Source organism: Primulina huaijiensis, chromosome 15 (genome assembly GCF_012295235.1).
Source record: "Primulina huaijiensis isolate GDHJ02 chromosome 15, ASM1229523v2, whole genome shotgun sequence".
In the NCBI taxonomy this organism is placed as follows: domain Eukaryota; kingdom Viridiplantae; phylum Streptophyta; class Magnoliopsida; order Lamiales; family Gesneriaceae; genus Primulina; species Primulina huaijiensis.
The window spans coordinates 11318796-11331885 of NC_133320.1; the positions used below are offsets into that span (position 1 = coordinate 11318796).

A 13090-nucleotide genomic window follows, 5' to 3' on the forward strand; every position below is an offset into this window, starting at 1 on the left:
AATGAATTTCTCTGCCCGTGCATCTTCGAAAACATCATTACAGTGCCTGTGAAAATAAAAACCACATAATTTTAATCAGGGCCTAGAAAAATTTTGGCATAACCTCCCCACAAGTAGGACATACCAGAAAACTATAATACTTTAACACTTTGTTGCTAGGTCCATGCGCCAACCACTTCAATCTTTCTGATATTTGATGGGTGGAACGATCAACTAAATGTGCAACCTATATTTCACAATGCCATAAATTTAGATTTACGTAAGATACCAAGAGTTGTATGCTTGTTAATATCTAGTATTTTGGAACTTACAGTATCACGCAACCAGTTAGTAAACCTTCGGTTATGCTCATCTTGTAACAAATTTTTGGACTTGGCTTTATGAGGAAATCTTGATTTCAAATCCACCATGTGTTCCCTAATGAAATAATTTCTAATAGATAAACCAATAGAATGTATGCAAAGTGCATGAAAGAATTGATAGGTTGGATATCTTACTCGACATAAGGATCAATCTCAACATCATTTGTCAATACATAAAGATGTGTTTGTTGCAGCTCATCATGACTAGTGAAGTGCACAACTGCTCCCGATAAAGGCTTAGTAAGTTCTATTTCTCGATGCCTTTATGGTATCCCAATTATGTGGACATTAGATAGATAATCTGAGAAAAATTCGACAGCCTCTTCAACAATGTAACATTCGGCTATACACCATTCAGGCCGATTGCGATTGCGCACATAACCTTTCAAAATCATCATGAATCTTTCAAATGGGTACATGTGCCTATACAAAACCGGTCCACACAATTTGACCTCCCGGACAAGATGAACAGTTAAATGAATCATTATATCAAAAAATGAAGGGGGAAAGTACTTTTCAAGTGAACACAATATCAACACAATCTCTCTTTGCAAGTCATCCAACTTTAAGACGTCTACTACTTTACTATACAACACATTGAAGAAGAAACACAGCCGGGTTATAGTATCTCTGACATGTTTTGGCAAGACAACGCGGATAGCCACTGGAAGCAATTGTTGCATTAAAGTGTGATAGTCGTGTGACTTCAGGCCAACAAGTTTCAAATCCTTCATCGACGCAAGGTTTCTAACAATGGATGAGTAACCTACAGGTACTTTTACTCCCGACAAAGAATTGCAAATACTTCTTTTCTCATCCTTACTTAGTGTGTAACACGCTGCTGGCAAAAACGTTTTCTTCTCCCCAATCCTTGGTGCCAATTCAGTCCTTAAATTCATTTCCAGAAGATCTAATATTGATGCTACTCCATCCTTTGTTTTTCCTGGAACATCAAGTAATGTACCGATGAGACTTTCACAAACATTTTTTTCATTGTGCATCACATCAAGAACATGTCGAACATGTAGATCTTTCAGATACTCAAGTTCAAAGAATATTAATTTTTTTTCCAGCTTGTTATCCCGTCATCGTTCTTTTACTGAAGCCTGCCGTTGAATTTTCCACAATGATAATTAATTCTTTGAACTCTTTCTAAAATTTCATTGCCTCTCAATGGTTTTGGTTCGAGATTAAATTCTTGCTTCCCATTAAATGCCTTCTTTTGTCTTCGATAAGGATGACTTAAAGGTAGAAACCTTCTATGGCCTGTATATGACATTTTTCTACAATGTTTCAACCTTGTCGAATATGTTTCTTCTGCACAAATAGGACATGCACGATATCCTTTCACACATCCAGACTTGTTTCCATATACAGGAAAATTATTGATTGTCCATGGTAGAACAGCTCTAAGAGAGAAACTTTCTTCTCGATATGCATCATATGCGTCAACACCTTTATCCCATAAGCATTTTAAGTCGTCAATAAGAGGTGCTAAATAAACATCAATATCATTACCCGATTGTCTAGGACCAGATATCAACAAAGTGAGCATCACAAATTTTCTCTTCATACACAACCATGGTGAAAGATTGTATGTGATCATTAAAACATGCCAACAACTATATGCAAAACTCATCAAACTATGAGGATTTATCCCGTCTGCTGATATAGCCAATATAAGATTTCTTGGCTCATAAGCAAAATCTGGCCACATGCAATCAACTAATTTCAAAGAGGGCGAATCAGCTGGATGACGCAAGTATCCATCACGAATTCTTTTATCAGCATGCCAAGTTAACTCCTTGGATATCGCCTTATTCCGAAACATTCTTTGAAATCTTGGAATAGGTGGGAAATACCACAAGACATTTGCAGGAATTCCTTCCTTTACCTTCGATTTGTTGCCCAACTTCCACCTTGACGTCCCGCAAGTAGGGCAATTTGCAAAATCTTCGTACTCCTTCCGGTATAAGATACAATCATTAGGACAAGCATGAATTTTCACATAGTCCATCCGTAATGCGCGTAAGCTTTTCTTTGCATCATACAGAGATTAAGGCAATTCATTGTGATCTGGAAGCATTTCTCCAAACAAAATAAGTAGATGAGTGAAACTTTTATCACTCCAACTATATTTTGCCTTCAAGTTAAATAATTTCACAACTGTAGATAACTTTGTGAATTTAGCACATCCAAGATATAAAGGTTTATCTGCATCTTCAAGTAGCTTATTGAATTGGCTTGGATTCTCAGCATAACTTTCATATACACAATGCACCATATCTATAGGTTCCTCACTAAATTATTTGTGTTCATCTTGTCCTACTCGATCATTATCATTCATTGAGTTCCCTTTCGTAGATTCCACATGTCTTATCCATGTATGATATGTGAAATCCATACCATTACAATACAAATGTGCCCTGATAGTGTCAACATTTTTCTTCCATAGATTACCACATCTTGCACATGGACAAGGTATTGCATCAGGATGGATAGCATTTTTTAGCGCAAACTGCAAGAAAGGCTCTACTCCAACATCAAATTCATGTGATAGCCTAGCTTTTGACATCCATTCTTTGTCCATACTTGGTACAACTACTCAGCTAACAATAAGCCCAACCCCTTCAAAACAATTTGAAATAATATTAAAAAATCTTTTATTGATAGACTATCTTTTTAATATATATATACACACACATGTATACATAAAGAGAATTTTGTTACAAACACCAAAAATTGTTTTAATCTTTATATTTAAATGATATAAGTTGGTTAATGGTTGAATTCATGTAGCTAGTCCTTACCCGAAGTAGGCTAATAAGACTCCTGCGAACTTCCCATATCAGCATACACCTAAAGGCGCTGGAAGTAATTCACATTTCACACAAACACGCTCTGCATCTAATCTACATTGCACAAAAGAACCACATTAATCATTTCTGCTTCAAATACAAATCATTTTCTTTCAATGACAAGCAACAAATACAAATAAAATAAGGTGCACTAATAACAAGATTTGAACTAACTTTACTTTAAGAAGTAAAAGGAAAATCACACACAGGTTCCTATCAATTCAAAACTTTCAAGGAGGAACATAATTGATAATAAAATCAAGCATCAGCACTGAATTGCGAAGAGCCAAGAAGCGCACGACACCTTCACACTCTTCGCCCGGTTCTTATCTAGTGCCAGATCCAGCAGCTACTTAAAAATACTATAATACATCTCAAACAACCTCAAATGAACCAAATAATTGAGTGAAATTCTTACCCAAACGGATGACAAATCGCGCGCAGAATAGGACTAAGATTTCCGACCTTGCCTTGCTCAAAACTACCGATTACTGTTGCAATCAAGGTCGACCGGACATGGGCTACCTTCGCCGGTCCTCGGTGACGGAGAACGGACGGGCGGCGGATTTGATTCGGCTGGGAGAAAAGAGCGCGACGGGAGTGGGTTTGGGGGGTGTGTGTGTGTCGAGACTTTAATTATAAGATGAGTGTGTGTTATGGGATATATAAGTGTGGGGAATTAGTAGGGATTTTGGTTTTTTTAACAACAGTTTTTTAAATACTGTTGTTAAAGGAGTTAAAGCGTTGCTTTAAAAGTTTTTTTTTTAGTAATATGACAACGGTTTATTTAAACCGTTGTCTTAGGCCCTAAATTTGTACATTAGACAACGGTTTATAAAACCGTTGTGGTAGCTGCTAAAAAAAACGTTGTCTTTCGCTGACGTTAACAAACAACGGTTTTTAACACCGTTGTCTTAGCAACATAAAAATGCGCTCATAGACAATGGTATTAAGAACCGTTGTCCTAGCTACTAAAAAATCCGCTCATAGACAACGGTATAAAAACCGTTGTCGTAATCCAAAAAAGACAACGGTTTTAACACAACGGTTTTTAGCACCGTTGTCTTAGCTACATAAAAACGCGCTCATAGACAACGGTATTAAGAACCATTGTCGTAGCTACTAAAAAACCCGCTCATAGACAACGGTATAAAAACCGTTGTTGTAACCCATAAAGGACAATGGTTTTAAAAAAAACCGTTGTCTTATAAAAATAAAAAAACAGCACAAAGACAACGGTTTTTAAACTCGTTGTCTTTGCAACCAAATAGCACGCCCATTGACAACGGTTTTTTAAAACCGTTGTCTTTCACTCATAAAAGACAACGGTTTTTTAAAACCGTTGTCTTTCACTCATAAAAGACAACGGTTTTTTAAATCCGTTGTCTTTGACAAAGAAAAAATTAACAAAGACAACGGTTTTCGTTAAAATCGTTGTTAAAGGGAAAAAGACAACGGTTTTTGATAAAACAGTTGTCTTTTGAGTTTCGTTGAAAGTAAAATTTCTTGTAGTGTCTTCAATGAGTTGGCCGAAAATTGTTTAATAAATAGGGTGAGAGTATTGCTTAAATCTTGTATTTTAAATCTTTAAAGTTTTATCTACCCATCAAATATTTTGGTGAATTAATAAATTAATTTAGGATGGTAATTATCTTGCATGTATGGCAAATTTTTAAATTAAATTTACTAACATGTTAAGTTACAATTTCTTAAATAAAATAAACCTAGATTAACTTATCTCAATTGGTCACATATTTTAATTTAGGCTTTTAATTAATTTATTGGACATAAAAGAATTTATTTACTACTTATCTCTAATTAATTAATTTAATTCTTAAACATTCTTTTACATTAAAATAAATTATCCTTTATCTTGAATAAATTTTTAAAAATATTTTCTTATCATTAAATTTTATCTCAATACTCCAACTCCGGTCCAGCCTCACTTATTTATCCGAAAAGGTAAAACTAAACTACTGCGTAAAATAAATAAATAATCATAATTCAACAAATTTAAAGAAAAGAATTTAAATCCTCATTTATAAAAATCATTTTATTTTAAATAATAGTAATTATGCATGGCTTATACGTAGTCTGATTTAACGGGTTCTACTTCATAACCAAAACATCAAATAAAAGTATCTTAAGCATTGCATGAAAACTTCAAAACATGGTGGTCCTCGGGTTTAGCTTCCCGCTCAGTCCAAGCATGCTCCTTGGTCAACACCCCTAGTCTTCTCGAAATTATCATCACCTACATCGATCAAGTCTAGTTAGTCTAAAGACTCAACACGTATAAACTAGAAGTAACGAGTAATACAGAATAAAACCACATGCAACTTTAAAATAGGGCGTACATACTGAAACAGAACATACATCAAAACTTGAACGTACATACATACATAGACGTGCCATCAACATAGAACCTTTCATAAACAAGATTGATTCGTACATACATGAGCATACATAACATAATTTTGCGTAGAACCATGTTTCAAAGCAAGTGACCCATAACATAATCTCCTAATAAGACTAAATCACAGTACTGGGCTGACAGGGACAAATCCACTGCCACATACATGAGATCCCCGTTCATGCTTTAACGGGTGGATTGGTCCCCGTTCATGCTTTAACGATTTCCAATCGTGATCTAAACCCATTCATGCTTTAACGGGATGGGTTGGTCCCTGGTCATGCTTTATCGCTTTCCAACCCCATACATAATTTGGTCAAAAGACATTAAGCATACATCAAAAACTTTAAAAATATTTTCTTTGCACCTCGAACATACTTACTTGGCGTTGAGGGATTCGTTGGGTTTCGTTTGAGGCCACTGTTTCAACATACTAACGTGAATTTCAACACTTAACTTGAATAACTTAGACGTAGGTACTCGAGCTCACCACCGAAGTGTATAGATAGCATATGACATTCTAGATCACTCGAGACTTAACCTCGTTTAATCGTGCTAACCATGACATCAAACCCTGAAACAAACTCTAAGACGAAGTGTGAACATTTCCCAACCATAAAAGACATGAACTCACTATTTTAACTTGAAAAGAAGGGGAAACCAAATATTCGGACAGAATGAGTGGCGCTTGGGCGGTAAGAAATTACCGCTCGGGCGCCGAGCTTTCTGAAGCTCTACTCTCAGACAGAATGAGTGGCGCTCGGGCGGCAAGAAATTACTGCTCGGGCGCCGTGTGTACTGAAACTCGCGATTTGCCTCTTAATACCCTTAACCAAAAATACGATTCATGAACCAATCCATCGAGACTCATCTTAGGAAACTATGAAACTGACTCGACTCCATAAAATTCCCAAACGTTCCCAAAGAAACGATGCACCACACGCAACGCAATAGAACCCATAAACTCAAACTTTGACACCAAAATAGTTTTCACGACTACTCGTTCTCCTAAGTGCCTAACAATGCAAAACAAAACATCAATGACCTTCCCAACATCATTAACCACATACCTAAACGTAGCAGCGATCACCCCTCAATCCCCAACGAAGCCTGCAACCATAAAACTTCAAGAACACATCACTATCATATATTTTCAGAAAATGCAGTTTGAGCAGTCTCACAAAAAACGTCATATCTCACTCAATTATCACCCAAAAATTTTGATTCTTATATCCAATCGACGGTATCAAAAAGTTCTACGTTTCATATGTTGAAAGTGTTTCCATAAAAGCGACCAAAAAATTTCAATATTTAAAATGACAGCAAAAATCGTGATTTGTGTTCCAAAATCCGTTTAAAAATTGATTCAAACATCATTGCTCAAACTTCTACACATCACACATGTATTTTCACACCTAAAAATATTGCAACGCATGCTATGACATGATCGACGCAGGAAAAATAGAATAAACGTGCTTTTTGATATTAAAAACTTACGATACGGCGATACCGAAGCGGAGATGATGCGAGAGACGTTCCCGGACGACTTGGCTCGATTTTCTTTGAAGAAAACCAACGAAATTTTGCTGAAAATTCAGAGGAGTGGGGCGGCTGCTACTAGAGACAAGAACCCTAGTTTTCTTCTCTCTCAAAAATAAAATTCTGAATAATGAAGTCAGTGTGTTTATTCGATTTTTAGTGTGTGAAAAAGTGTGTGTGAGTGTGATTAGTAAATTAGGGAGAAAAAAATTTGCTTAATTATTAATTAGCAACTAATTTTTAAAATACTAACTCTCCCTTAACTTTAAAAAAATTCTAATTTAAAATAAAATGTACATGTGCTAGACTTTAAAAGTTTTAAAATTCTAAAATCGCTTAAATAAATAACTAGGCCTTAAAAATGCTGAAACTAGATAAATTATTTAAAATGCCACATTCTCAACTTAAAATAAAATACTGTCTTTTAAAATATTGCCAAAAATCGTCGCCGATCTCTTTCCCTCGATCCCGTATCGAATAAACACCTGAAACATGAAACTCAAGAAAACATTTTAACGTGCATCACATAAACATTAAAATAATTCAATTTAAATAAATCATACATGGCTAAAACTCATTTTAAATTTAAATAAATGAATTAACAATTAAATAAATGCATGGGTTTTACGTGTACTGAATTTTGGGCTCTACAAGAGGTTTGATCTAGAGACATATCCTCGAGGCAGAATGTGGATTCCTAGCAGCGATTCTATTCAAGCAGATATTTTATCTGAGGCCTATATGTCACCGTAATCTATTCATCTTGGGAGTACGAAGATGTACAAAGATTTGCAGTTATTGTATTTGTGGCCCGGAATGAAGAAGGATATCAGATGTTTTGTATCCGAATGTCTGACGTGTCAGTTAGTAAAAGCGGAACATAAGAGACCAGCAGGTATGCTCAAGCCTCTTCCTATTCCCGAGTGGAAGTGGGAGAATGTTACCATGGACTTCGTGTTCGGTTTACCGAAGTCAGTCAAAGGTTCAAATGCTATCTTGGTGATTGTTGATCGTCTTACTAAATCAGCGCACTTATTGCCTATGAAGACGACTTTCACCATGATTCAGTATGCAGAGTTGTATATCCGGGAGATAGTCAGACTTCATGGCGTCTGACCGTGATCCTAGATTCACTTCCTCATTTTGGAAGAGTCTGCATTCAGCAATGTGTACGAAGTTGTTTTTTAGCACAGCCTTACACCCTCAGACAGATGGTCAGTCAGAGGGAGTTATTCAGATTTTTGAGAATCTTCTCTGTGCACGTGTCATCGATTTCTCAGGGAGTTGGGGGTCGAAGTTGCCATTGGTAGAGTTTACCTATAACAACAGTTTTCAGTCGTCTATAGGTATTGCTCCATATGAAGCACCATACGGTCGTAAGTGTATATAGCCTATTCATTGGGATGAAGTAGGGGAAAGATCAGAATTGGGTCTGGAGATTGTTCAGCAGACTGCCAATCTAGTAGACAAGATCCGTGATAGGATGAGGACTGATCAGAGCCAAAAGAAGAGTTATGCGGATCAGTGGAGGAGAGATCTAGAGTTTGCTGTTGGCGACTATGTTTTCGTGAAGATAGCACCTATGAAAAGTATCACGCGGTTCGGGAAGAAAGGAAAGCTCAGGACTGGAGTTAGGAGATTAGAGATAAGATTAATGATAAGAAAATATTCCTAAATTTAATTTAAGCCAAGGAATAATTTATTTTTATGAAAAAGAATGTTTTTAGGATTATTTAAATATTTGGATTTAAGTTATTAAATAAGTTCTTTTATGTCCAATATTTAATTAAAGCCTAAATTAAAATGTGTATCCAATTGGGATAAATTAATCTAGGCCTAATATATTCAAGAAATTAAAACATAACATTTTAATAATTAATTTTAAGACCAAGCCATGCCATGCAAGATTTTTATCCTAATTTAATTTGCTAATTTACTAAAATATATAATGGGTGTTTAAAACCTTAAGAATTAAAAATACAAGACTCAATCAATAAGATACCTTGCAAAAATTGATAGCAAATTTCGGTCAACCCATAAATCAATTCAAATATTCTTGGTAACTCTCCATTCAAGTCACCCATCAATGGCCTTCATGGTGTATTCATTCCCTCACTTTTAATTCACCAATTATTGGTAATTTAAGCATCATAATTCACCTCATTTCTCCTCAACCCACTAGTCTAGCAAATTAACTTTGAATAATACGTGCAACAAGAAGGAGAAATACTTCGGACATCAAGAATAGAAACAATTCAAGTGCCATTCAAATTCCTCACTTGTAACTCCCATCTAAATGCCTTTCAAGACTCATTTATCAACCCTTGTGTAATGCCCGAGATTTGAATCATCGTAATCCAGAATGATTTGTTGATAATCGAGGTAATTATAGACGGACCACTCCGAGACCATAATTGGAAAGGCAAGAGTTGGACATAGGTGAGCTAAAGTAGGTATCGCGCACATGCGCGGCAGAAATGCGCGCATATGCGCGCCAGGCCTTGTTCTTCTCGGCAGCTTGCGCATATGCGCGAGAAGAGGGGACTGGAATTATATGGAGGCCGTAGGTCTCGCGCATATGCGCAAGAAGGAGGCGCGCATATGCGCGAGCTACCGAGAAGAACAAGGCCGAGACCAGTAGGTCTCGCGCATATGCGCGGAGGGTGGTCGCGCATATGCGTGAGACGTGAAGTATGCACATTAAGCCACTAAGCCTTCTTTTGCAACGTGTAAATATATATATATACCCATCCTTCAATTCTTCAAAAAGAAGAAACGGAAAGCTCTCGGGAAAGAATTTAAATCTTGACGCTAGAATTTGTGATTTACGAGAAATCCGCCCGTTCGATTTTGAATCCGACTTCGGTACTGTGTTTATATCAACGTAGGCTACAACTTTACGTAAGTTTTACTACGTTTTGATATGATTTGAAATTATGGTATTGTCAGAATCTGATATGTTTCATATATGATGTTCTTGGCATGTTAGACATCGTATAATCGAAACCGGATTGAAGAACAGATACCATATGAAATTGTTATGATTTTCGGAATTGAGTTGATTGAGATTTGATATCAGAATTGAATTGTTATCGATTATGAGATATTGGGATTGAGATCTGATTGATATGGTATTGCTGGGTATATTGAGATTATGACGTTGTGCTGTTGAAACAGAATTTGATTTACTTCTGATTATATCCAGTATTGATTGATTGGTGTATTGATACTGTACCCTCGATACTGTTATTGCCAGATTGATATTGACAGGCTTTGAGTCAGAGACTTCGGCATAGTCAGAGTAACAGAGTGAAAGGTATAAATTAATGTTGAGTTGGGATTGCAAAACTCGAGTGAGGTTTGACTCGAGTTTCCCTAAATCACATACTTTATTTGATTGCATTGATATTTGCAATTGATGAGATTGATGGTTGTATTCTATTGATTCATAGACAATGTATGTACTAGTCACCGGCTGATTCGTCTGGTCATCGGCTGATTTGCCTAATCACCGGCTGATTCGTCTGGTCAGTGGCTGATTCGCTTAGTCCTTGGCTGATTCGTCAATTCTGCGGCCGATTTGCCCTATACGAATTATATCGATGTCGTTTAGGGTTGATTCATTCCTATCGACTGAGATTCGATATATTTGTCAATATCCAGAACCGGGATCCCTAGATTAGGAATGAGTCGAGTCTGAGATGACGCGTCGATTGAGTCGAGTCTGAGATGACTAGTTGATTTACAGTTTTATATCATTCATGTTTGTTGATTTGCTACATGTTAATGATAGTTGTTATATGCTTTGATATATGTTTTTATATGATTGCATGTCTACATTGTTTATACTGGGATGTATTTCTCACCGGAGTTATCCGGCTGTTGTCTTGTTTTGTATGTGTGCATGACAACAGGTGGGGCAGGACCTGGAGCAGGAAGAGGATGAGAGATTCAGGATTAGCGTGGAGATCCGGACTTAGAGTAGAGTGGTTTAGTACTTGATCTAGTAACTAAACTTTAGCTGAAATAAATAAATGGTGTACAGGATTTGTACCATTAGATGTATATGCGTATTAGAATTGATTACCTTACGTTTCCGCACTTGTATATCTTGTATATTAAAAAAAAAAATTTTATGTCCCACATTACTTAGTTGTTATATTTGATCCTAATAACAATTAAGTGTTGAATTAGGTTCGGGTCCCCACAACAGGTGGTATCAGAGCAGTAGGTACTAGAACTGTAGGTTCTTGAGACTGAGATAGAAGCTAGTGAGCGGGGTAGAATGCATTTTCTTTCCTTGCTTGTGATTGCTAGCATGATTTACTGCTTTATATAATACATGTTATTGATTATCTGATTTGATTTAAAGCATGTGTTATTGAGAATGAATCTGAACCGATTCTCGATCAGCAGTAAGATGATCGGAGGGGGAACTGAATTGAAACAGGTTTGTTGGATTGGGTTACTAATCCTTTTGATATTCAGATATGCCTCCTCGAAGAATACCAGAACAGGGTAGCACATCGAATCCTCCAATGGATGTGACAGCGACTCCGATGGAAACGTTATTGAAAGGTTTCAGTCTTTCAAACCACCAACTCTGAAAGGTACTGAGACATCAGTTGAATGTGAGGGTTGGCTAGATGACATCGAGATGCTGTTTGACTCACTGGAGTACAGTGATGAGCACCGAGTTAAACTGATTGGGCACCAGTTGCATGATGTTGCAAAGAACTGGTGGATTACGATAAAGAAGGCCTTGGAGCATCGAGGTACGACTATCACTTGGAATGTATTTAAAACTGAGTTTTATCAAAGATTTTTCCCAGTGTCGTACAGGAAAGACAATGGGGCGGAGTTTGCCAATTTGAGACAGGGTCAGTTGAATATTGAAGAATATGTGACCAAGTTCTCTACCTTGTTGAAATTTGCTCCACACGTGGCTGACAATGAAGAAGCCGTTGCTGATCAGTTCATCAATGGATTGAATCCCGAGATTTTTACTCTGGTGAACACAGGGCGACCGAATAACTTTGCTGATGCGATGAATAGAGCAAAGGGAGCTGAAGCTGGCCTGATAAGGCAGAGAGGAGCCGTATATGTTCCTCCAGCACCGGGACCACAACAACCACCTCCCAGATTTGAGAGTGGTAGCAGCAGTGGTGGAAAGAAAGAATTTTTGAAAGCCAGAGGGAAACAGTTCAAGAAGTCTGGCGGTAGTTCTTCTAGCTCAAGTGGCTCCAGACAGAGCCCGAGTTATACCAGAGTTTACTGCGGAACATGTGGAGGGAGACATTCCACTGAGCAATGCCAAGGAGTACTTGGTAGTTGCCACTTCTGTAAACAGCAGGGACATTTTGCCAGAGTACGTCCACAACGAGGTTCCCAAAGATCCCAGGGAGCCGAATCAGTCGGATCAGCGGCACAATCGAGTAGACGATCAGCTGCTGTCCACTCATTTCAGCCAGCACCATCTCAGTCACAGCAGAGGCCTGGAGGAAGCCAGACAGTTGGCCAACCTCCTAGACAGCAGGCCAAAGTATTTGCTTTGACAGAGGAACAGGCTCAGGAAGCACCAGATGATGTTGTTGCAGGTAACTGTTCTTTATGTGGTTATCCTGCTTACGTACTGATTGATGCTTCACATACATTTATTTATGAACGATTTGCATTGAGTCATACATTGCCTGTTGAGTCTTTGTCTGCTTTAGTATCTGTCTCTTCTCCTTTGGGGAAAGGTTTGATATCCGTGACTTCAGTTCAATATAGTATGCTACAGTATGAAGGGCATGAGGTTGAGTTAGAATGTATTGTACTTGTGTTATCTGATTTTGATTGTATTATCGGTATCGATATGATAACCAAGTACAGAGCGACCGTTGATTGTTTCCAAAAAATTGTACGATTCAGACCAG

At 37.3% G+C, this 13090-nt stretch overlaps 1 protein-coding gene across 1 annotated transcript; it reads right to left on the reverse strand.

The window, feature by feature from the left end:
* Positions 1 to 625: 625 nt before the first annotated feature.
* On the reverse strand, positions 626 to 2379 carry LOC140959297 (uncharacterized). Its single transcript, XM_073417165.1, has 2 exons — positions 1530 to 2379; positions 626 to 1305 (listed from the first exon to the last, which is right to left on the reverse strand). Exons 1-2 carry the CDS (start codon positions 2377 to 2379, stop codon positions 626 to 628), a joined length of 1530 nt encoding a protein of 509 aa, XP_073273266.1.
* Between the last annotated feature and the right edge of the window lie 10711 nt (positions 2380 to 13090).

What these genes read in the sequence shown, in the direction of transcription:
- LOC140959297 (XM_073417165.1), bottom strand. Translation starts at nt 2,379, where the DNA reads ATGGACTATGTGAAAATTCATGCTTGTCCTAATGATTGTATCTTATAC. An exon ending in CGAACCAAAACCATTGAGAG is followed by an intron (nt 1,306 to 1,529) that starts GCAATGAAATTT and finishes TTGATGTTCCAG; the next exon opens with GAAAAACAAAGGATGGAGTA.